Source organism: Carassius auratus, unplaced genomic scaffold (genome assembly GCF_003368295.1).
Source record: "Carassius auratus strain Wakin unplaced genomic scaffold, ASM336829v1 scaf_tig00023824, whole genome shotgun sequence".
NCBI lineage: Eukaryota > Metazoa > Chordata > Actinopteri > Cypriniformes > Cyprinidae > Carassius > Carassius auratus.
This window is the reverse complement of record NW_020525297.1, coordinates 30,666-57,237: the sequence shown is the minus strand read 5'-3', so window position 1 is coordinate 57,237 and position 26,572 is coordinate 30,666. Positions and strand designations below refer to the sequence as shown.

At 39.5% G+C, this 26,572-nt stretch overlaps 1 protein-coding gene across 2 annotated transcripts; it reads right to left on the bottom strand.

The window, feature by feature from the left end:
- LOC113078009 (multivesicular body subunit 12B-like) lies at positions 1–21,337 on the bottom strand. 2 transcript variants are annotated; one of them, XM_026250285.1, is made up of 6 exons: positions 21,254–21,337; positions 17,951–18,066; positions 12,565–12,672; positions 4,283–4,379; positions 3,041–3,170; positions 1–174 (listed from the first exon to the last, which is right to left on the bottom strand). In XM_026250285.1, exons 2-6 carry the CDS (start codon positions 18,059–18,061, stop codon positions 75–77), a joined length of 546 nt encoding a protein of 181 aa, XP_026106070.1. In that variant the 5' UTR covers positions 18,062–18,066; positions 21,254–21,337; the 3' UTR covers positions 1–74. The 2 variants fall into 2 exon arrangements, with proteins under 2 accessions (XP_026106070.1, XP_026106069.1); XM_026250284.1 differs by lacking the exon at positions 21,254–21,337 and having other exon boundaries at positions 3–174; positions 17,951–18,406.
- Between the last annotated feature and the right edge of the window lie 5,235 nt (positions 21,338–26,572).

The following is a 26,572-nucleotide window of genomic DNA, read 5'->3' as shown; positions in this document are numbered from 1 at the left end:
CAATTTCTCATTCTGTGTTAAGGAGTATCCTATTAAAACATGAAATATAGTACATTTATTCATAGTGAAGGGTCTTACCTGGCAACACCAGCGGTAGAGGAGGTTTTAAGCACTGTATCCTGCGACTTAATGACTTTTCCCAGCTGATACCAAATCCCCAAACCATTCAGCTCACTGTGGACAAAAAACAGCTTGTTTCATTATCATGAACATTTAAAATGATATGTACACTTACCGTAACCCTAGCCTAACCCTAACCCTTAGTCTTTATTATTATTTTTATTATTAAATAAATTAATACTTTATATTCAGAAAGGACACGTCAAATTGATCAAAAAGTGGCACAAACTATATTTATAATGTTGCAAAAGAATTTAAATAAATAAATAAATTGCTCTTTTGACCTTTTTATTCATCAAATAATCATGAACAAATGTCTCTCAGATTCCATAAGACTACAAAGCAGTTTTTAATGGGAGGCAGTGCTTTAAGTGGCCCAAAAGAGGTGCCGGTACTCTATTATTGCCTAATTTATTAACGGGGTGGGGGGGGTCTGCGGTCTTGGGTGACGGGATGGGGGGCTTATGATATTAGACTTCGTAGCCTATAATATATTAATAAATGAATTTCAAACCTTAGCTAAACACATTTTTATTCAAAGATCAACCGTCTGTCATTACTCTTTAGTCTGCCACAAGAAACAGCAACATTAAAATCATGAACTCCAATGTCATTGTAAAAAAACAAAACAATGAATGTTGTAACAGTGCGTAAATCAGACCTTTCTGTAACGCTAACGTTCATAAGCTAACGAAATAACTGTGTAGCGGAGTATTTTTTGTACACATTGCCGCGATCTGTCAATCATTCCTGTACGCGTGCATCACTGTCCTCCTTGCAGCTGCAGCAACTTGCGCTCTCTTCATCAAGCTTTAAAACAAAAAGTGGACAAAAAGATCATATTGTCTTTGTGCATAGGCTATAGATTAATTAGATAAATGAATATCTAAATTTGTGCCTAGCCACCTACAGTATTTTTTTTAGAAATAAGAAAATAGATGCTGCAGCCAATGAGCAGCAGGGGCTGGCTGCAGGACGACTCAACCTCCGCAGACAGTTTTTAATGTTTACCAGACAATAAATACTCAAGATTTTGTTTTAGTACAATTTTAGGGACAATTAGGGCCATATTCGGGAGTCGGGACAACTGATTAGATTTCGGGACGTCTGGTCACCCTACCTGAAATAGCTGCATTACTTCATTAGCTTGAGTCTGACCTGCAGTGATATTATTTAGATTTGGTGATGTGTCAGTCAGCGAATCATCTGATTCTGATCATGTTCTCTTCAGTATTCAGAGTCTGAAGCCAAGGGAACATATTAAGTGTAATATGTAATACAGTAATTTACTGTATTTGATTTATAACCGAACCGAGTGTACACTCATAACGAGTTTTACACATTCTCAGACCACGTTGAGTTGTTGACACTTAACAGTGGGAAAAGCGACACATGCGCTATTCACTTTTATAACTTAAGGGTGAATGGGTAATGTAGTTTCTGCTCTCGGTGGGATGAATTAGGAAGCTTGCATTGTGAAGGGCGCTCTGAAAATCGGAAGTGAAGGTAAAAGATTAAAACCTATATTAAAACAGATGTCCAAATGAGCGTACCGGTACGGTAAAAGCACGTTCTGGGCGCACGGAGAGGTGGCGATACGCTCAAGAGCTATATTTGGAAGTGATGGTACTGAGTACCGGTGCGTACCGGCCCACTTAAAGCACTGATGGGAGGCTGATATACTGGTAGACATGATTAACCGGTAGAAAATTGTCAACTGATAGAGAGTCTTGTACAGATTTTTTAAGCATTGCAGTTTAAAAACAAATTAATTTAAGCCGTTAAAATGGAACCAGAAGTGAGAGAGAACTCATTTCACTATATGTGCCTGAGTCTGAGAGACAGTGAGGCACGTGCACATGAAGATGGTGCTCATAGTGTGGGAGTACTGAACTGTGTTATTTTTGCTGCTTTATAGGCCTCGAATGGTTAAATACACAAACTGTATGTGACAGTAACTCCCTGTCTTTTCAAGAATCCCTGTAAACACAGTAATTTAGGTATTTACTGAAATCAAACAGCTGAAAAGAAAATGTGTAACAGTATATTGGCAGCTCTTAAAGTGACAGCAGTCTAATATTCCCACTGTCTGTCACTCATGTTAATCAAACAACAAAAAGGGAGAAAATCTCCTACTGCTCTTGTCTTGACTAAATCACTTTTGTAACTTATATATTTAATAATATATAATTATATATTTAATTTACACATTATATATTAAATTTTTAGGCATTTGCTTACTTTATACAGTACAATGCATATAGAATTTCTTTGCTCTACTGTATTTTTTTGTCCTATTGCTGGTAATCAGTTGCTTATCTTTATTTAATCTTTTTGTATGACTGTTTACTTGTCTTCAGTGACTATTCAAATAGAAAAGTTATTTTAAAATGTAAAAATTTTACTGTATTTGCAATCAAGCTTTGATCAACATAAGATAATTTAAATTCATAAAAAAAAAAAAAACTTACATTTGCTGACCTCAAACTTTTGAACAGCAGTGCCCTAAACAAACAATACTTGCTCAATCTATAAGGTATAAAACACCATATTGTCAATAAAAAAACTATATAATGTTTGTAAGACATATCAGGGGTGGCTTTAAACACTGTCAGAAGAGCAGCACCAGTAAAGCAAGCGCCCATAATGCCTGTAGCAGGCCGCAGGCAGTGAGGTGCACTAGAGGAAATAGGAGCCGGTCAAAAAAAAAAAAAACACACACACACAGACCAGAAGAAAAATCTACTTTGGTTAAAAAAATGACGATTCAGACAGCATAATAAGCATGGCTCCAGGATATTTACTTTGGTACTTCTTTAACCTCGCAGGGAATAGTGACCAAACCATCTGCATCATATATAAACACATAACTCTCAAAAAAACATGCCATGGTTGTCATACCAAAGATATGATATCTTACCCTATAAATGTATAATTAGTGAGGCTGTGCTTTGATTTCCCCTGTACAACCATATTGCATATAGCCATATCAGCGCAGTGCCTGGGGACCAACTTCACACACAGTCTCTCCTTCCTCAAAGCCTGCTCCTCTGAGAGAGAAAGAGATATAACAGTCATAACATAAACAGCCCTAATTATGTCTTTCATTTATCAGCAGTGTAACTGCATTTAAACCAGAGTGCTTTTATTTGCCACAGTCCCATATACTCATAACTAAAACCTACATTATGCATCAATTCCCCCACAAACATTGCCTGACCTATTTGTCCTTGGGAAGCCTTATAAACAATGACACAACAATATATGCACAAAAACTACCTATTTCCTAACAATTTATACAGAGAGACAAGCTAAATATATTTGTGCATTAATATTTGAACACCACATAAATGCAACCTATGTGATGTTTTGAGGCTCAAGGCACATATAAGTATATGAAAGCCCATCATAATTGCATATAAATGTCATAGGGTGCTAGAGGGGAATCTTCAGCATCAAATATGTGTGTAAGAAGGATATAAGGGACTTGACTGAGAGTGAAATGGCAATACAGTGGCTGAGGCATCTATTAAACATGGCTTTGCTAGAAGAAAGCGGCACATTAAAACCAGCGCCCAATGAGACTCCGTTTTCTTTTTAGTCGTTCCTCCAGAACCCGGGTACCAGACTCGGCCATATTACTCCTGAGCCCATCCCATTCGTTTCCAGGCTGCAAGGGGCGAGGGCCGTGTAAATGCAATAATAATGAAAATAATAAACATGCTGCCCTCACTCCCAATGCCAAAATAATATTGCGGCGTTCTCAAAGGCGCGGTGAGAGGAGAAGAGAGAAGACGAGAAGGGGAGAAATACATAGCACTCAAAAAGCACTAAAGCATCAAGGGAATGCATTTCATTAATATTAGATAACCACCATCCACTCCCGCTCTGCACAAATAAATACATAAATAAATAAGCACATCATAAAGAAAAGCTGGGTTCTGGCAGAGATAAACAATGACTCATCGTTCTCCTCTCCTCCTACCTCCGGGGCAAAATGTTTATTTTACTCTCTCGCACTATCATAAATTAAGCTAAACCTGAGCCCATGAAACATTCACATTCACAACCTCTGGAGAAGCGCTCCCTCAGGATGACTACAGAGAGAAGAGAGAGAGAAAAAGAGAGGATGAAAGCAAAAAAAGACAGGAACTGTGCTTACGGGTATCCGTGGTGTCTTGTATAGGAGTGAAGCCCTCTGGCAAACAGTCCTTCAAGTCGATCAACTTCACGTCCACGACCACGTTGCATAATTGCTTCTGCCAGAAATAAATAAAGAAATAAATATTAGGGATATAATAATGATTATATGAGTTGAAACCAATGAGCCAGTTTAATAAAGGCACTTCAAGAAGTGGGTGGCTTTCAATTATGCATGATCCGTACCTACAATGAAAAGGCCGCTTGTAGTATTTCGCAGACGCACACACACAAATTTGTTGAATCGCTGCCCTCTTTTAAGAATGCAAGCACCTGTGCGCTAGCCATCATCTTCAGACATGGCAGCCCAGCGCTCGGGCCAGTCAGTGGCAGGCCAAATTGCTTGTGCTTCAGAACAGGGAGTACTTGAAAACAATCAGGAGCTGTTTAGTTGACATTTTCAAGCATGACTTTTTCCCTTAGCCTTCCAAGCCTGCACTCATTATGGTTCCATTTTTCGCCGTGATAAATAGCAATAATCCAGCAAAAGCCCTGAAAGAGTGCAGCTAGCGTGGCGTGACGTGATGAGTCCGACATTCTGGATGCAGTCACTACTGTTACCCGGCAGTTATTACCACTTCAGACCATTTTTATTCATAGTTCTGACTTGAGGGTACAAATATGGATGAATGCTATTACTATGCATGAAGCCTGTTTTTTTTTTTTTGTACACTTTTTTTTTAATAAAAGACGCAGGAGAGATTTTTCTCATCAGGACCTGACAAAGGGCCATCTACCTCCAACCCTGAGTATGATAAATCACAAACTGTTTACTTCCCACCACATAATTCACTGGCTAATTCTGTAGAATCTGTTTTTGTCATAGACAATTACAGTGGGGGCCACTTTGACTGACAGACAAAATAGCCTTTGTTGATGGCGCTGCCATGTTTTATTAGCGTCAGGGACTTCAAAACAGTGCAGACACACATTTTAAGACTCCACGCTGGAGAGGTGGCAGAGGGGAATGATGTGCTACATACTAAAACTGCAGCTCTCATTGAACTTGATCAACAGGCAGAAGCGTGCTGGAAATGGCCAGGGTAAACCAGCCACAGCAGATTACAACGTCATCTTTGAATCTCATAGCCATTATAGGGCTTAGAAGATGTAGTTTTACAGCTATGATAAAAAGTGTGCACTGTGACAAATAAAAACTTTTTTTTTTCTGGTCACGGGTCAATTTTGAGATTTTCGGCTATTTGGCTTTTCATTATGTGCTGTGAAACTAAAAAATTCCAAAATACACTTTTATTTGTTTATATTATTGCACTTTACCTAGTGCACATTTAGATTTCAATTACAATACACATCTTTTATTGGCCATCAGACATCCGACATCAGAAATCTCCACTTTGATTGCACTTACACTAAAATTTACAGTTCAGAAATTACAACCTGACAATTGGTTAACACCAACCAATAGCCCACATGGCCTAAGTGACAGGAGCAGGAAAGGAAAGTTATTTAAGAGGAAGAAGTCTTAGCAACGTGCACTGATGAATCTTTTACACACAATAAAAAATGATTTTTAGACGAACTAAATAAAATTAAGAATACTGCAGTACTTTACAAATTTTGTGTTGAATTCAATGTGTTACTTGCTGTATCTTTGTGAAATTTCCTAGCAATTTTTGATTGAAAACTTTGAATACCATTTTTTTTTTTCAGTGGAACACATCTCGGGTTACTTGACTGTAACCCTGTTCCCTGAAAAAGCGGGAAAGAGATGCTGCACTCAATAGCGCTAATGAGAACAATCTTTGTTCGACCTGTTGTGAAGCATGTGTGTCAAACATGGCAATAATTGGCTTAAATAACCTCGGCAGGTGACATCATTGACAATGTGCACCTGCAGGTTATAAATAGACGTGAAACGTACACATATTCAGGTTACCCCTATGTCTGAAGAGATGTCCGGACACGTCGACAATGCGGCATTGAGGCGCAACATCTCGTTCCCGCTTTTTCAGGGAACAGGGTTACAGTCAAATAACCCGAAGACGTTCCCTTATCAAAAGATACTTTCGATGCTACGATCAACAGCGCTAATGGGAATGAAAATACCAACACCACCGCATCAACATTCAAACTACAGAATCTGACAAATGTGTGTGGAGAGGACCAACCTGCCGCATCACACACTTGCTGCAAGGGCACACCTTTTGCTCAAGCCAATTAAGATGCAACCCCACTGGTTGAATGGGCACTTACTCCTAGAGGTGAAGTTTGACCACTTTCCTCATAGGCTAGGGCAAAAGCAACCCTCACCCAATGTGAAACTGTTTGCCTGGTGGCAGCAGCACCCCTGATGGCAGCCCCCATGGCATATGAAAAGCTGCTCTGACTTATGCCACTGGCTAGTGCGGTGGGAGTAAATCTGAAGAGCATGTACTGGACACAGTAGGTGAAGTCTTTCCTGCACCGGTGTTGTTAATGGCGGAGGACAGAAGGCTTTGAAAATGAGTAGGATGGACATCCAAACTATAGAACCTGACAAATAGTCAGAGGACCAACCTGCCGCACACTTGAGCAGTAGCATCCTTCACCCAATGTGAAACTGTTTGCCCTGAGGCAGCACCTGACGTGAAGGTTCCAGAGCTCAGGCCGGAAAAAATACTGTCCCCTGTGTCTGAGAGAGAAGATCTCTCCTGACTGGAAATGCCCATGGTAAGCCATCGAGGAGGGATATTAGATCTGAGAACCAGACTCTGGTCGGCCAACGGGGCGCTTTCAATAAGAAGCAAGACCCCAGTTGCCGGACCTTGGCCAGGACTCCCGGGAGCAGAGCAATCGGAGGAAAGGCGTAAAGATGCAGTCTGGGCCATGCATGGGCCATCGCGTCCAGACCCAGGGGAGCCGGATGAGTCAGAGAGAAAAAGAGGGGACATTGTGCCATCTTCTGTGAAGCAAAGAGGTCCACTTCTGATACGTAGCCTCATAACTGCTGGAGGAAGTATTTCAGGGCCAGAAATACAGTCTTCAATTCGAGGCAATTGACATGCCAAATCGAGATGATGACCTCTCCAGATCCCTTGGGCTGGGTGACCATCTAAGGCCGCTCCCCAGCCAATGAGGGAAGCGTCTGTCATTAGCATCCTTGTCATGTGCTTATAATCGCAAAAAGGAACGCTAACAGAGAGCAATCTCAATGTCCATTTCAACAGAAGCTAGAGCTACAGCAGCCTCTACCCAATTCGAAGAAGTGCCTGGGCACGCTTCGGAGGTGGGCGCGAGAACTGTACGATCTTCCAGATTGGAGCGTGATCTTAATGAGCGGGATGCAAAATAACTTTGAGAGAAAAGAGCTTGTGAGAGAAAAGAGCCTAAGCGCAGATAGGAACTCAACCGCAGTGCTTACAACTGCCACTCTAGAACGTGAAAGCAGCATGCTTTTCTTCCAAACAATAAACATGCAATTTCTCTTCAGAGATCGGCCATGGAGAGCGAGGTACACATCTCTTCTAGAATCAGCAAGAATAGTTAGAACTTTCATTTTCACTCTCAACTTGCTTCCCTTTTAAACTAATGCTTTCAGCAGCGTCACACACACACACACACACACACACACACACACACACACACACACACACACACACACACACACACACACACACACACACACACACACACACACACAAAATGCGGTCTCTGAAGCCAAAGAAACCTGAAAATGTGTCCGTTTCACATCTATTTATAACCTGCAGGTGCACATTATCAATGACGTCACCTGCCGAGGCTATCTAATCCTATAGAGCAGGGATCCTCAAATCTGGACCTCGAGATCCACTTTCCAGCAGAGTTTAGATCTAACCCTAATCAAACACACCTGAGTATGCTAATCAATGCCAATCAATGTCTTTGGGATCATTAGAAAATCACAGGCAGGTGACTTTGATCAGGGTTGGAGTTAAACTCTGCAGTGCATTGGACCTCCAGGGTAAGATTTGAGGAAGGGGGCTATAGAGCATCACAGTCCCGCCCACAGCCCAAGAGAGCTTAGGTGCTGGAAATAAATTTCCCATTAATTTTTCCAATTGACATTTTGGAAAATCCGTATATAAAGAGTTTTAGAGCATGTCTGAGGATAACCAGCTACGGCTGAACTCATAAGCATACAACATATCATTTCGAGGGAAAACAATAAGAGAAAATACAAAAAAGTCAAATGTACAAGACTGTGTACATATTTTCATTTCCGAGTGAAGGAACTACTCATCCCATAAACCACCACGCCTCACTGAAGTCGAACCGCGAAAGAGCCTTTTGAGCAACTTCCAAATCTGACGACGGCCACGCAAACTTTTTCCTCCAGTGAATTTTATTTTATATAGTGAATGTGCAGTTAATAGCAGTTCTTTTAGTATTAATCGTGTAAATAAATAGTGTTTTATATAGGTATTGTGTCTTGAATTTTATATTCATTGTGTATATTGTGTGCGTGTGTGAAATCGGTTAATGATAACGTCAGCAACATGGTGCAGTGCTTTGTACCTGACTGCAATCACCGCTCAGTCATCAACACATGTCGTTGCCATGAATTATTACAATGTTCAGTAAATGCACGAAGAGTTATTGTTTTGACAGTGCCATCATAAAATGCTTGATATGACTCAAACCTTATGAAGGCTACAGTTAGCCTAGCTAAAGGGAATAATAATGCTAACTAATGTTACCAACCTCTCTGCAAAACTCACCAAAACTTTGTAGGTCTCTCATGCTGGCCCTTACAAAACCCACAAGCTGACCCTCGGACATGCTACACTCAACTACATGACCCGATCTGAAGTGGGTTTCACCCCTTTTAACACTTTTGTTTCCCTCCTTGAAAAAATCCATCATGGCAGCCAAGGAGATCATGATTGCACTGATAAGTCTACCGTGCAAAAACGCAACAAAGTTTTTTTTTTTTTTTTTTTTTTTTTTTTTATTAATGATCTTCGGTCTTCATGGACATTCGCGGTCGGGATGCACCGAAATTTCGGCCACCGAAAATTTTTGGCCGAAAATGGCCTTTTCGGTTTTCTGCCGATATACTTTTATCACCGAAACAACACGGCCGAGATGTGTGATGACGCAAACAGAAACCGAGACCTGTAGCGGTAATGCACCAATTATGCTGGATGCCAACCGCCGTTAAACATTAAAAAGAAGAAGAAGAAGAAACCGAGACCTGCACGAGCACGTGCACCTGCATAGCGCAGACCACGAGCTCCACGCTACATTCACTTAACACCAGTGAGAACATTCTCTCTCTTCCTATCCCTTTATTCGCAGCACTAAAACGTCTCCTAACAAAGAGATTAAGACGGACCACGAAGTAAAAACAAAGAAAAGTACAGTCCTATAGAGTCTGTTAGCACACTTCTCACCGAGATCTTTTCGGATCCTCTGCACTTCATCGCGAATGTGCTTGATCCTCGTTATAAAGTCCATTACTTGGATGCGGAAATAAGGCAGCGCGCACGAGAAATGATCCAGGCCGCGCTGGATGCGGAGAACCCGCGCGGATACGGAGAAGCGCCAAGCGCAGGAGACAGATCAGAGCGCAGAAAAAAACCTCTCTGCACCAGATGAGTGGCATGCACCATCGTTGTCTGATATGTTCAGTGGAATTCTGCAAGAAAGTGCCTCAAATAATAATAATACGTTGGCTATTTTGTTCTTAGGCTACTACATATATATATATATATATATATATATATATATATATATATATATATATATATATATATATATATATATATATACACACACACATACACACACACACACACAAACATTTATACATACATAATATCAGATTGTAGCCATATTTATGCTAGATTTTCTGCTAGATTTCTGCTTTAATTTGATAAAAATGTTTATTTATGCCCTGGCCCTATTTAAATACACTCTCTCAAATATTTCTCAAATGTCAGGCAGATGACGAGCTCAACTGCTCAACAGCTAGATGGTTATCTGTCTGAAGTCCCCATCCCCAGAAGTGTTAACAGTCTTGCCAACTGGAGAAGTAATGCACTTTCTAGTCCTACATAGAAAAATTTCAAATGCACTTCACCTAAATGCACTTTGTTTTTATGAGAGAACTGTTCATTTTAAAACCTTTCTGCAGGCCAGTAGGCCTGTACATTATTATTAAATATACACATGAGTGGGATAAATTTTTAGTTTGAATTTTATTTTATACTGTGCATTGTTACACGGTCATAGCAATAAATGCAATGGTACTAATAATTGGCATAATTTCTATCGGTGTTTCGGGTCCGGTTTCGGCCTTGGTTTTCTCTTTTTCGGTTTTCGGTTTCGGCCAAGAATTTTCATTTCAGTGCATCCCTAATTCGCGGGGCTTAACCAGACAGTTACACGCGTTCCACCAATCAGATGCATCACTGTGGGATTGTGAGATTGTTCAGGATTGTGGGTGATGAAGTACTTATCCAAGACATTGCGAATAAAAGGCATTTATCTCAAAACAAAGTTAGTGCCCCATGAACTTTTAGCATTTATATGAGCATATACAATCGCTTAGTACAGCCGTAGCTGGTTTTTAAGTCTACCATATATGGTTACGTTTTTATGGCTTATACCCCAACTGGCAATGGAGAAAATTGTATTGGATTCTTACTTCCGGCACCAGCTATGGGCGGGACTGTGATGCAATATTATTGGTGTATTTGACACACAATGCTTCACAACCGGTTGAACAAAGATTGTTCTCATTAGCGCTATTGAGCGCAGCATCGAGAGTAGCTTTTGATAAGGGAACTACAAACATTAATTAAGAAATTAAATAAGGTAAATTTTGATTTTAAGAAGGGCCACACAGTCATTTTCAAATTAATAACTAACCGATAATGACAAACTGAATCTTAATATTGCCCAAAATTACTGGTTTGTCCAATCATCTGTCTCAGTAAACTTAGGAGAGAAACAACATTTTCCTGCAGAGAATTTTTTTTTTTTTAGACCAAAGGTTAATGTGACCGTAATGATTAACCATGTGATCGTGAATGTTTAACCACACGTGTCTTATAGGGTATCGAGTGCCCTTGAATGTGGCATGAAACACCACATTTATCATGACATTTTTTAGTCTACAAAATAGGGGTTTTCAAGCATATTGATTCTACAATATGATGATTTTTAAAATAGAAAAGTCAGCTATAACCATTCATAAAGGTGAAAGAAAACATTTATGAAGAAAATCAATTTAGATTTTTTTTTTAAAAGTGTATTTAACATATTTTTTAATGAATCAGTAAAATGTGCTTTGTTGCAACAGCACATACAAAAGAAAAATGGCAGATGCAATGGTGAGATGTAACACTGAATAACAATGACCCACTCAAACAATCATCAGCCACATCCTATTTTCACCATCCTCACAAACTCCATACAAGCAACCCATCAGCAGGCTAGACTCAATTATGAACACAACATCCATTTAAATAAATACAGATTTTTAGGATCTTTAATCCTAGACTTAGAACAAGTATAGAATGTTTCCCAAAAATACATTATTTATTGCCTTCGCTTACTCAGCATTATTCACGTTAAATGAAGACCAATAACCTGAATAGCATGACTGGGCCACCTGTTTCACTTTCAAGACAGATACCTGCACATAAAAAGGCACTCATTCTCAATTTAGCTCAGCCAAACGAGAGGTAAATGTTCAAATAGTTTCAATTCACAGAGGAATCTTTTAAAATAGGTGCTCCTTTAGCAGGCATATTGGATGGCTGTTTGATGTGTCATATTTCATAAGCAAGAATCCCCATAACCAAATTTTGACATTTTTTGGATGTGTTCTTCATCTTTGATGAATGGCTGGGAGGTATCCAAACTGTCTGCAGGGACCAGGTTAATTGAGCCAAATGAAATCATAAATACTAACGCGCAGAGTTGCGTTTATGAATAATCATAAACCAAATTCCTTCGGGGGAACTGGAAATCATAAACAAATTTTCAAATGCAAGCATGCTGGGACTTCATACATCAAGTAAAAAAAAAAAAAAAAATCTCAAACCATTCTAAATTCAGAGTGGTATTTGCATTCGGTTTAGATACTTCACTTTAAAGGATGGAACATATTTTGAAGGAGTTTGTGATCAAAGATCTGAGCAGAACCCTAATGAGGGATGGACTGAAGCAAACGGGGCAAACGCACCCTAACGGCGCGTGAAGAAACTGGAGAAAAACTTGTAATGAGCATGTTAAAACGTACACGTTTTCACTTACATTTTTGGAGGTGGCAGCCCGGGTGAAGCAAAGATAGCGTGTGACCTTGGATTTAAATATGCTGTCCTTCCACAGGTTGGCGTCGAAGCCATCTGTTGTTTGTGCAACCTACATGAAAAAAAAAAATACACAGAGAGGAGAATGTGCATTGAGGTGAGATTCAGTTAATATATGGACGGTGTGTGTGTTTCCTTTTTTGCCTTGCTCTGTGCATACTTGGCTTAATTAAGGCTTGCTTGAGCTCTCACTCCATCTCATTAGAGCCCTACGCAAGTGGAGAAGAATCTTCAGCCTCCAAAAAGGGTAAAAATACCACCGGCCCCTCATGGGACAACAAGGATGAGACAATACCTCACAAAGAAGGCCTTGAACAAGCTAAATGAGACTTCATTGTGCTTTGTAGAGATCAAGCTGACTTCCTGAAATAGTTAAAACAATTGTAGTGATGCAATCGCTATTTAAAAATTTTTCACAGGATATTAAATTAGAAATGAAATAACAAAAAGTTGAATGGACTGAATTAAAATTAAACAGTCACACAACAGAAATTTCATTAGCAAAACAATTTTAGCTGCATAATATAATATAATATAATTTCATGCATATTACTATGATAATGTTTAATTATTAATTCAGAAAAATTAAATGTATTATATGCATACAGTTATACAAGCTGTATTTTAATTATAATTGAAGAAAGTACAATTTTGCATCCTGTTTATCTCAATTCAACTTTAATTGAGAAACCAAACTGAAATTGAAGGAATAGGTAATCAAAATCCTTCATGCCATTCAGGATGTAGATGAGTTTGTTTCTTCACTGGAACAGATTTGGAGAAAATAAGCACTACACAACTTGCTTTGTTTTGGTTTTGTTTCTTACAGATGTAGTAATGCTAAAGTTCCAGTGAAGAAACAAACTCATCTACATCTTGAATGGCTTGAGGGTGAGAACATTTTCATTTTTGGTTGAACTGTTCCTTTAAATTGCCATTTTAAATTCTGTTTTGAATGACGCACAACTCGGAAGTGATCTTTTGTGAGGTCTTGACAGGCATACATTAAACTTTCAGAAAAGACAGACAACCTGACAGGAAAACGGACATAGAGGGAAAAAAAAAAGTGGTGGACAGAGACAGCAAGAGTCTGGTGGAGCTGCAGCCGTTGGCTAGGACGAAAGCTCTCAGGAGGAGTCTATACATCAACCACAATATCCTCCCCTCCTTCACCGGCTCCCTCCTCCCTTTACAAGACAACCCGTCCTGGCCACTTTTTCCAGGTCAGTGCCCCGCTCCTCTTGTCAGCGTAAACAAAGAGCCGGAGCTGTGAAGCCCAAAGTCAAACAGGGAGGAACCAGGCACCGAAGGAGTCTGTATGCCACCACACAACTAGGGCAGGCAACGCAGCCTGAATTTGAAAACAGTTGCTAAGCAATGGGACTAGTAAAGTGAGAAGTATGAAGAAAACTCTTCACAATTAATAAAGTGACACTTAAGTATAAGTCTCCTGTGCCTTTCTGTTTTGAGATTGTTGATAAAGTTCAGAAGTGCAGCTAAAACAAACTTACATTTTTAAGTAAAGGTTATTAATGACAACAAATACATTTTGATTGCAAAACAAAGGTGAAACGATGACTGATGAATGATCATCAAAAAACCTTCAAAACACTTGCAGAAACTAGCTTTTAAAAACAAACAAATAATTTTTAGCTTTTGTTAAAATCTGGTGTAAAGGTTGTTGTATTTGTTTGCGCAAATACAAAACAAAATCGTTTCATCCTGTTGGTTAGCAAGTGCTGCAAAAAAACTGATAATCAGAGTTTAAAAAAAACAAAGCTTTAAAGTATTAGCTACTTAATTTTTTTTTTTTTTTTTTAATAAACAGTTTTGTTTTAACAAACAAAGTAAAACAGTTGCATCCAATTCAAAATTTCAGGATTTGCTCAAACCAGCTACTGCAAAAAACAAATAGCTTTGAGTGTTTGATTATATTTGGCTGTGAAAAAAAAGAGGTAAGTATTGAAAGCTGCCGATACTCAAAATTCACTTTATTTTTTAAAGACAATTTCTAAAAATATCAGCTATAAAACTAACATTACAGTATGTGATTTAGTTTAAAGGGGGGGGGGGGGGTGAAATGCTATTTCATGCATACTGAGTTTTTTACACTGTTAAAGAGTTGGATTCCCATGCTAAACATGGACAAAGTTTCAAAAATTAAGTTGTAGTTTGAAGGAGTATTTTTGTTCCCAAAATACTCCTTCCGGTTTGTCACAAGTTTCGGAAAGGTTTTTTCGAGTATGGCTCTGTGTGACGTTAGATGGAGCGGAATTTCCTTATATGGGTCCTGAGGGCACGTCTGCCGGAAGAGCGCACGCTCCCGTAGAGCAGAGCACTGACTGAGAGCAAAGACATTCACTGATCAGAGCGAGAGCGTTGCGAAATGTCACAAAAGAAGTGTGTTTTTGGTTGCCAGGGCAAGACAACCCTGCACAGATTACCAAAACAAAAAACAGCATTAAAGGACCAGTGGATGGAGTTTGTTTTTACAGAGCATCAACGGAGTTGTGCAAGTGTTTGTTCCCTGCATTTCGAAGATGCTTGTTTTACAAACAAGGCCCAGTTTGACGATGGATTTGCGTATCGTTTATTTCTTAAGGATGATGCAATCCCAACGAAAAAGGGTCACGATCGTGTGTTGGAACCGCAGGCGGTGAGTAAAACTGCTTAAAATATCTCTGCCTCCTTGTTAGTGCGTCCGCCTTCCATGCCGGAGACCCGGGTTCGAGCCCCGCACGGAGCGAGTCGTTGCTGCTGCTGCTCTCGTTCAGTTTAAGCCTCGGGATCTGATTCTGGATCATAAATAAACGGCTGAATCTGACTGTTAGCCATGGTTTGTTTTGGATGATGTTTTTTTTTTCCTCACGGTAATGTCACAACTTCCAAACGCTCTCAACACAAAAGCCTACTGGCGCTCGTGATTCTTTAGCTCCGCCCACACGTCACGCCTCCAGCCGGTTGTGTTTTTCCGGGAAAAATCGGTATAGACTATCTTTCTCTTATGAATATAATAAAACTAAAGTCGAAGTTGTGGCCTAATGGTTAGAGGGTTGGACTCCCATCGAAGGGTTGTGAGTTCTAGTCTCGGGCCGGACGGAATTGTGGGTGGGGGTAGTGCATGAACTGCTCTTTCTCCACCTTCAATACCATGACTTAGGTGCCCTTGAGCAAAGCATCGAACCCCCAACTGCTCCCCGGGCGCCACAGCATAAATGGCTGCCCACTGCTCCGGGTGTGTGCTCACAGTGTGTGTGTGTGTGTGTTCACTGCTCTGTGTGTGTGCATTTCGGATGGGTTAAATGCAGAGCACAAATTCTGAGTATGGGTCACCATACTTGGCTGAATGTCACTTCACTCACTTCACTAAAGACTTTTTGGAGTTATGAAGGATGCAGTACTACTCTATAGGTACTCAAGATTAACAGGATATTGATTGAAAACGAGCATTTCACCCTTTAAATTTGCTTGCACATCGATTTAATAAACCTGTAAATTTGTACAATCAAAGCGATGCATGGATTGACAGGAGCTGTTAATAATTAAAAAGTAATTGCTTAAACTAGCTACTAAAAGCTAGTTGAAAGATACATTTTTATATTAAGTTATTTAAAGGTTGTTAATATGTTTGTTTGTGCAAACAAAGTGACAGTGGACAGATTTGACTGTTAGAAGCTACCAATAATCAGTTTAAAACAGTCAAACTTGAGAACAGTTACTAAAACTAGCTCTTAAAAACAGACAAATCTTTCAAATTAATTTATATTTGGTTTTTGTAAAGGTTGCTAATAAATAAATGTGTTTGTTTGTGCAAACAAAGTGAAACAGTTGCATCCTGCTGTGTGTGATGGAGGGAAAGGCCAAGTGGAACAGGGCCTCTGAAAACACGTTGGTACCATGTGGCGTACACCGGATCCTCATCGCCAGTGGGCAGAACCCCAGCAACGTGCCAACCCACAGACAACCCGCCGGAGACGGCAACAGTTGGGGACTGGCGGGTGGGGCGGGAAGTGAGAGAGAGAGAAGAAAGAAAACGGATGGAGAAGAGGAAAGCGGAGAGGAAGAACTCTAGCTGCCCGTAAGCTTAACGCAGAGTTGTTTTATACAGTGTTAGCTTTGTGCTTTGTTTTATTCACAAAACTTCCCCTCTCTCTTTCCGCCCTGGTTCTTTTCTCAGTGTTTTTTGAGGCACACCCACACACAAAACAGACAACACACACACACACAAAACATTATCCTAGAGGCCATTGATACTTGTTGTCCTAGTTTCCCCTCTCAGCGCCCTGGGATTGCTGAGAGTTGCAGAAGCGCAGCCACCCTTGTGTCAGTGCCATCTGAGTCTTAAACAAACACAGGGCACTAGTGCCAAGCTCTGTTGGAGGCCTCATCTGAAAGAGTTGTTAAAATCTATCCTCAGGGTAGGCCGAAGGATTCGCGGCATTTAGCCGGCCAGAGGAAGAGCAGAAAAAAAAAAAAAAAACTTTATCAGTAAATTAAGTTGCTGGCTTTCGGGGAGGAGGGAAAATAAAACAATTTACTTTTTAAATGTTCAATTTTGAGTAAAACTGCAATTTAGCAATGTATAACAAGTCTCCAGCAAGCTGAAACCAAATGCAGATTTATTTAACACGAATAGATATTAAGTTTCAAAGTAAAATACATGACATGAGTTTGTGTACTAACCCTCCTAACAATGTACAAATCGTCACTGTAGGAAATTTTAAATATAATGATATGGTAAAATGTTACAGTAAAAAAAAAAAAAAAAAAAAAAAAAAAAAAAAATTATATATATATATATATATATATATATATATATATATATATATATATATATATATATATTACAATTAACAGGCAAATACATGAAATGTCATTGCAAAATTATTATAAATGTAAAATATGTGAATTACCTCGTGATTTGTAGATAAAAACAGTAAAACTGTATGTTTCCTGATATTTTTGTTATGATTTACTGTAAAAAAAAATTGTTGTAATCTTTATTGAAAACTACGTTTGCTTCGTACCTTTTTTTTTACATTGACAATAAATGTAGTTTTACTACAGTATACAGTTGAAAAATATTGATTACGATTAAATTTATAGTGAAGATTTATATTACTCTTAAAAAAAAGAAAATTCATGTAACATTACAGCACTGCTAAAATAACTTGTTCACCTTATTGTATTCTGTTGTTATTGGATTTTTAGATGACATTTTATAGATTTTTTTTTTCTTTAAATGTAATTAATGACTGCCTGTCACTTACATTCTTATTTACAAATTTACGGATCCAAATGACACACATATTTGGCAATTGCTAACTCACAATATAGTAGCCTGCTGGAGGTTCTTTCTTGGATGCCAGCACACCAATATCAGTTATGGCTTCAGGCTGCAACTCTGCTTTACCCCCAGAAATGTTCTGAAGATCTGCCATGCTTGCTGTGTGAAACAAGTAATAAAAGTTACATTTACACATACAATTGCAATAGTTTATTTTTATAGTAAAACAGCTCACACATCCCACTAACACACAGTACTGGGAATAAATAAAGACTCAAACACACAGAAAGAAAATGCAGAACGCTTCGAGCTGTTGACAAGGTGTAAATGTATTATCACCAGAGCATCCATAAAGATTTGAGCATCTAATTTTATTTTCATATTAAAACAATCTATAAATATATTAAGACTCTTATTGTGTTTCCAAGCTTTTGCTTTTTTGCTTGACGTAACTAGCTGGCAATCAGAGCGCAGCTCCTCAAGTACATTATTAAAAAATTGGTTTGGCAGACAAACACACACAGACCCACACACATATGCACAGGTGGAATCAAAGACAGAGTGAGAGATAGAAATATATAAATATATCAAAATAAACTCTCTCATAAAGGTTTTTCAGTAGCAGACTGAACTCTCAGTGTCTGGATGACAGTCATTGTGCTAATAGCCGGGTGTATGAGCCTCCTAAAGCCAGAGAAACAATCATGCGGCAGGTCTCGTTTGTACACTAAATAAGCTGCACAGACACAGACAATAATACTGCTGAGGGCCCAATTAGCAGGGTAATTAATTACTGCAAACCTTTTTCCCCCTGTAATGAGCTTCAGATATATGGAGTGGGCTGACATTATGTTCTGAACTGTTTCAGATGAAATGGTTTTAGTGGCGGTTGTATATAAAGATGAGCGATCTTCATTCTCGCATTAAATAGTGGGAGTAAACTTTTCACTGCGTAAATGCCAGCAGCAAATCTCTGGAAATGAGGTGGTGCTTGAAATAGTTATGGCATCTTCTCTATTTAGTGTTTCTTGTACATTTATAGAGATGTGCATTACAGAATGCTGTTTAAAATGATTTCTGTAAGATTAGCAAAAACATTATGGTATTTATCTAAAAAGCTTAATGCATTATGGCGGGAATTTACTAGGAATGAATTGTGCAAAAGAATGGCAGTGTTATTTATTTGCTCTCGCTGTCTGTGTTGTTTAAGAGCATTATTCACTAAAGGAATTAAGCAAATCAGGTAAATATGCAAATTAATTCACTAAATTAAAACAAAGACACCTGAAACAGCTGTTTAAATGGCAAAAAATGTGCTTGTCTACATTGCACTATAATTTGCTAATTTACATAGAAAGGATGAATGGCTGCCATGAAAAAAGAGAGATATAATTTAAATGCTATTTAAAGGGATAGTGAATTAATATTCTATCATCATTTATTCACTCTCAGGTGTTCTTTGCAACACAAAAGAAGATAAAATGGAAAACGACTTCTCACAATGAAAGTCAACGGGGTCCAATTTTGCCTGGATCTCATTTAATTTTAAAACATATTCTATTCCATTCCACAGAAGAACGAAAGTCATTCAGGTTTAAAACAACATGAAGGTGAGTAAATATTTACAGAATTTTTAGTTTAGGGTAAAAAAAAAAAAATTCTCAGTGCACTTAACATCTGGTTAAACTAGTAGTTTATGGAACATATTGTTTTGGGTTACAATTCTGAACACAAAAACAGGATGCAACTGCCCAGCTCACATCTAAGACAAAGAACTAAGCAGATAAATGTTGTGGTACACCTTTAAGGGTTTGAATGATAATAGGCCTATGTTAAGACCCAGTGGACCCAACACAAATGACTGGAAATGGAGTAGCAATACAAACATAATTAGGCTCCACCAAGTAAAGTCTCTCTAAACAACAAGCCATGGCGATCAGATATTTTCTAGGAAATCTAGATCAATCGTTGTCTATTTTCGTCCCGAGATGCTTCAGCCTAATGTGTACACATGGATCACCAAGGATTAGTGACTAGCCTATGTGGAGGGTCCTTTGCCCTTTTATTAAATTACGTTTAAAGCAACCTACTGGAGTAAATGACACAGTTATTGCATTCAATCTAAATGTTTACCGAATTTATTGCAATTATGGTTATTAAATCTACAGGATTTACTGAGGCAGTGGAGGGTCTGTGTATAAAAAGTCAGTCGGAGGGGGTTTATTAAGGAGAACCGAGGATGGCAAATTAGCTTATGGAGGGAGAATGATTTCTTTCTTGTGTTAATTTGTACACTAATCAATGCAGCCTTTTCCTAACTGTGCTGGGCTATTTGATTGTAAAGCAACTTTAATTGAAAAATGGAGGCCAGGCTGTCCAGACTGGGGGCGACTTTCTGTGGCACTAATGATACACACTCATCTTATAGTGTCTTATGTTAAAGATGAAAGAGGATGGAGCGGCTCAAGCTTGCATTGCAACAGATGAAGGAGAATTAGTTAAAGCAACATGCCACATGTCTGAGGACACCATCAAACCATTGCATATGAAAATACTCAAGGAGAAAGAATGGTCATGATCAAATCTACCTACTTATGAACATAACATATGGGGCCCACTTACATAAATTAACACAGGATAAATAATAATAACTAATAAATACTATTTACCAGACAGTACTGTTATTAAAGCATTTGCAAGGTAAGGGGCTAAAAATGTTCATGTATTTTACACAGAGTTGTCAGCTATGTGCAAAAGTGACAGTTTTGATTTCATGTGAACATTTCACACAGCTAGTGTAAATAGTAGCCTATGACCAGAGCTCTTTAAGTACAGTTTTCCCATAGGCCTACTGAGAATTATATCTAAATCATTAATAAATTAAATCAAATCAAGATAACTCTATATCATAGAAGGGATCACTAGAAAATACATGTGGAACATCTTAGTGGTCACATAGGTGAGAACCCATGTTGAAACTGACTTAAGTTCCTGTTGAGCAAGGTTTTTTTTCTTTTTTTTTCCTTTTTTATTCTGTTGATTCTTCTAAACCTATCGTTTTTTTGTTCTATACCCGTCTTTAAAAATATGTGTTCTGTTTATGCGCTTTCAGACGATTTAAATCAATACGAGTCAGACTTTTACAAAGTTATGAACATTTTAAAAAGAAGTACATTTGGTTAAACGATAACTGGAATCAGTATTTCACTGCCATACTACTATAAACAGACGTACGTGTCACTTATTTGCGTCTTCCTTGATCCGCACGCAATTTATACGTCGTAACGTCATCACGGCCGATAAATTTAAAGGATTTAAACTATGCGAGTAAGTGGTTTTTGCTTACCTGAGGAAACCAAACAGCACAGATTTCAACGCAAATATCACGACTGACGAGATAACATACTCAACCTTACACCTTTGCACTTCCGCAAGTATTATCGATGTGACAAATTATTGACTAGGAATGTTGAGGCAAGGATCAAGAGTGACACCTGTTGTATATTTCTTACCTTAAATGAGATGCAAATAAATTCGTCCTGAAACGTCAATAAATAAATAAATAATAATAATTCTTACAGGCTAATTGCTGCATATTATTTGTCCAGTATTTGTGCAGATGCTATCTGATGTTGTTTTGATGCGATGTGAATATTTTTATTGTACCCAGTATTACGAGATAAAAGCAAGCACAGTACATTTCCTACTTGCACGCAAAATATTGAATAAAGTTTATCAAATATAATATTGTTAAAATAATAATACAATAATACCGTTTTGGGCATTGTGAATACACAAGTAGCCCTCTAAACAAAATGCATTTAGTATCAAATTATTTTCCTTGAGCAATTGACATATTATAATGTTTAGTCCTGTTGCAATTATGAACATGCAATGCATAATAGTATAGTATACTTCTCTATACAGTATGTCCAGTATACTTCACGTGTTTTCTGCCACTTTAATAGCTCTGTCATCAATTTGGAGCATCATTCTCATATATTATGATGCAATATGGCCTCAGTGTACACACAAACACACACATACAAATAAATATTTAAACACAAATCATTAAAATAACATTGTTCCTCAGAAAACCCTGTTCCATTTAGACATACAAATCATTTTTCTCTGTTTTCATTCCTTAAATTTAGACAAGAAACACTGAAATTCCAGAAAAATAAATATTCCACAATACCATCCGTGCACAGTAGAAGATGAATAATCTGTGTACATGAGTAGGGAGGCTCGTATACCCTCGTGAAGCACAGTGAGGTGGAACAGATTACGCCACAGCCAATTGCGTGGCATAAGAATACATCAGTCTGCATCGTCTAATAGCAGCCGCACAGTGGCATAATCCTGATGGATTTGACTCTGTCATTGCCTTGAAATAAGTTTCAGAGAAGTGAAAGAACACAGAAACAACAGCAAAAAGCATCTGTTATCAACCCAGTGTTCTGCTGGAGCTAATAATGCACAATGAGATCAAACACACAGGAACTAAAGAAGATTTAATGAACATAATAAGGTAATGAGACCTCTTATGCTCATCATCATTCATGGAAAACTGACAATGAATCAATGCCCGTGGCCCAGAGCAGGCGCCCGCCACTTGTGTACACTACAGACGTGTCAATGAGAGACTAATGGATGCCATCTCAACTGAGACTTGCTGTGTCAGTTGGGCTCACAACCAAACCGCCCAAAAGCTGGAGAAAGACGCATGGCAGATAGCGATAGCTCTACATGTGTTTCATATCAGAGCGTGTATACAGCGCTGAGGCACGTCAGGTCACGCTGCAGCAGTGCCACCTGCTAAGTTTCGCTATGCGTAGTGTGATATAATGAGCCTCTGCCAATATTTCCAAGCCCGTTGAGATGCTAAAGAAGCATGTAAGTCATCCTGAAACAGTATGGCAGTGTACATAGCAAAAGCTATTTCTTAGGTAACTGTACAGCAGCTAACACAGGCTGTCAAGCGATATCTCACGCACTTTCTGCAGTACAAACATCTCCACTAACTCCCCGAGCTGTTCTCCTTCATCCTGCTGTGTTATAGTGTCAGCTGAACTTCTCAATGTCACACCTGACTCTCCTGACAAGGTGGAAAAAAAAAAGACTACAAGCTTTCCTCTAACACCTCAGCTAGATTTCACAGACAGGCTGAAGTTGATGAAATAAAAAGTGGAGTGTGGAGAGATGTTTTCAGAAGGAAGGAGGAAAGCGGGGACGTGGCACACCTGTTAAAGTAATGGTCTAATTATGGAAAAGGTGGTGAAGCACTCAGCGCGAAACAGTCAGCGATCAGCATTCTCACACTAACTGTGAAAGCCGTCAGCCATTATGGGCTGGTTTTAATGTGCGCCCCGACGCATACTGCAGATTTGTGGGTAAGATGAATGATGCTCGCATGTGTGAATGCGTGTGTGTGTGTGTGTGTGTGTGAGTTGGGGGTGGAGATGGTCCGCTGAGCGATGCAGATGGTACATGGGAGGGGGGATCATTAGATATGAGGGTGCTTTGTTTGCAGAGCTGCAATTCTTACATTCCAATAAACCGCCTCTTCAGGTCCAGTAAATGCCACCCATACAGTTCACTTTCATGGCCCTAAACTTCCTACAAAAGACCTTGTGAAAGTTACTGCATAATAAGGAGTTGCAAAATTCACATAATACTGTTTATATGTCATGGGGTTCAAGCAAACAATGTCATGTTTACATCTATAGAGCATGTGCTGTGGCTTTAGTAAGTTCTCAAATGTCCGCAAAATGGGAATGCCCATCATGCACATTTCTATGTATGCCATGTGGAAAACTAATGTTCTTTTAAAAAATATTTTGGCATAATGTGTCTAGCTACTAACAGGAGTATGAAACTGTCAGATCTTTTTAGCACAAGAGTATGTATTATTATTCAGCCCATGCCATGTTTATAGCATTTATGATAGTATTATTAAATTCCTGTATTTTAAAGACATTTTTGTTCATGTTTGTATGAAGAACAATTTTGGTATGTTGTTGGGTCACCTTTTGTATATATATATATATATATAGAAATAGAGAGAGCAGACATACTTTTGTTATCTTAATCTATCTTAATCTTATATTGTCTACATTACTGCATGTTTTCCAGCAGCTGTTTTCTTAGATGTTCAGGGAATGTTTGATGCTGTCAAGCCTTAGGAAAAGCATTTGGAAAAAGGCTGCAAATGCCTCTCTTCCATACATGTGTGTAAGAAAGGTCATTGCCTGTGTTTTCTAATTTACCAACACTTGTCTGGGGACCTACAGAGATGGAGATTTCTTTGTTACCAGGCAGTGTAATAATATCCTTATCTCGACCTGGGAAATCTACAGAAGCCCTGGTGACCTCCGTCTCCATGCTCAAGCCATTACTTGCGGAAGAGTGAAAAATCCGCCACGCTCGCTTCAAATATGATCCCCCCTCGCTCCCCTGTCCCCCCTTTTACTAGCAAGCATATGAAAAGGCCCCGTGTCTCTTGAATAGCTTATAATAATGTGTTTTAAGAAGCGCAGCCTTACTGCACCCAGAGGACACAGCCGAGTGCCTGGATGTAATATCCATGTATTTTCTGCAAGTAATTAAAGGTCAGTTTGGGTTAGGCTACAGTTGCCTGGCTGGAGAGAAGCACTCCTGCTCTCTTTTCCTCTCATCAGCTGTGATGCTTTGCCAAATGTGATTACATCTTTTTTAAGCCATCTGTTTTCTTGGCACTACCAATGCATAAGTTAAAAATGTACCCTCATCACTATTATCGAATACACCATCGCAACTCTGTTGCCTTTAATCAAGCAAGCTATGGTGTTCATTTTTACACTAATGTAATAATGCTTAAGGAGACTAAACGGTTTGAATGCTGTTGCGAAATGATTCAATTACATTTATCAGGACTCCACTCGAATCAAAATTAATGTGGACTCAACCTGGCATAATATTTCCCGACATCCTCATTGTTTGATCTTAACCCGAGTTAACAAGGTCAGATTTGTGACCCTGACTCCAGCGGAGGCCAATGATACTCTTTTGCTGATAGATTCAGCTGCCAACCTTGTCTCGGTCACACGCACACTGACATCGCACATGCAGAACTCACATATTCGCACACACATACGCAAGCTTGTGCTCCAGCGTCTGGCAGGAGGTCTGGCTCGCTTCGACTGGCTGCGCCTCGCTGCCCTTGTGCAGCGGTGTGCCAGTTGTGCCTCCCCCCCATCGCTGCGAATGCCACCATCTGGTGAGCCACGTGGACATCATAATCTCCCCTTAATTACATTAGCGCCGCAATCAGTTACTGCATTACAAGGCCCGGCAAAGAGCTTTTAAATCTTGGAGGAAATCATAAATAATTGCACTAAGTACCCGGCGCCAGATGTGCGTGCCAACTTGGCGGGCATGAGATAAATAGTCGCCCCTGCCGATGACGCTGTTCAATATTGGTGGTTTTTTTTGGACGATGTCATCCTTTTTTAGCCTTTGCTCTCTTTGCTCTCTCTCTCCCTCCATCATCCCATAGTCCTCTTGGCTCTCCTTTCTGCCGCTGGCATAAGGAATAGCAAGTGCTTATCGTCCATTAAGATTACGCTGCTGGACCTGTTGCTGCAGTTTTGCAGAGCAGTGGAGAGTGGTCATCCGGATATGATCAAGTATCATGTTACTTCTTTGGTTGTAGCACTTGTTTGGGAAAAGATTGTATTTATTTGTTTTGAAAAATTTTTGGAGTTATCATACGTCATTAATTTTAATTATTACATCATGCATTGCTGCCTTGTCTTGCACCTCATCTGTGTTGGTTTATGTCATGATCACAAATAGATAGTTCATATCTAAATGCTCTGAAGGAGGGTGAATGTCATTGTTAAACCAGTGATGAAGTACAGGGAGCGATGGATCCAATGACGAACATGGACGCTCATCGACGAGCAGCGCGACGGCAAGTGGGTCCTTCGAAGACGTCAGAGTCACGACTGAAGCGGCATATCACGACCTTGATCGCCGAGTCAGGAGAAGCTACCAGAAGCTGCCAAAGAGCGAGTGGATCGAAAAGTAAGGCAATGAAGCGCAAGCCGCCATGATAAAAAGACATTGTGCAGAATCGTGTGTTAGCTGACAGGATCCAAGATGGGCCAGGGAGCCCCCATCAAAGACTAGATTGGCCAACCCCTACTAACGAGGGATGAACAACAGAGGCAATGGGTCGCACATTTCAAGGAACCATCCACTTCTGCCGACCACCTTCCCAGACGACTTGCTGACACCAGCAGATGACTTACAGGTAGGGCCGATAACCATGGCAGAGATGACGTTGCCGAAACAGGCGCTCAAATCAGCAAAGTCACGGGGTTGGACGAAATCACCACCGAGATGGTCAAGTATGAAGGCCATGACATGGCCAGGGAACTAACGTGCTTACTGAACGCCTGTGGGTGTGACCCACAGTCCCCAGCACAAGGTGAAGAGGAGTTGTCGTCCGCCTCCCAAAGAAGGGCAACCTCTCAGATTGCAACAACTGGCAAGGAACCACTCTGCTTTCCATGCCTGGAAAAGTGCTCTGTCCGGTACCTCGTACGACATATGCACCAGGACAATCCTGCGGCACACAAGTATTCATCATATGAAACAATTATTGAGCAGAGCCTGGAGT

Bases quoted from the DNA above. Each gene is read 5' to 3' on its own strand.
- LOC113078009 (XM_026250284.1), bottom strand. From the start codon at position 18,103: ATGTGTAAATGTAACTTTTATTACTTGTTTCACACAGCAAGCATGGCA. The intron at 12,673-17,950 runs GTGAGTTAGCAA...TTTTTCATGTAG, and splicing joins CTCCAGCAGGCTACTATATT to GTTGCACAAACAACAGATGG. The intron at 4,380-12,564 runs GTAAGTGAAAAC...TATTTCTGGCAG, and splicing joins GGGCTGCCACCTCCAAAAAT to AAGCAATTATGCAACGTGGT.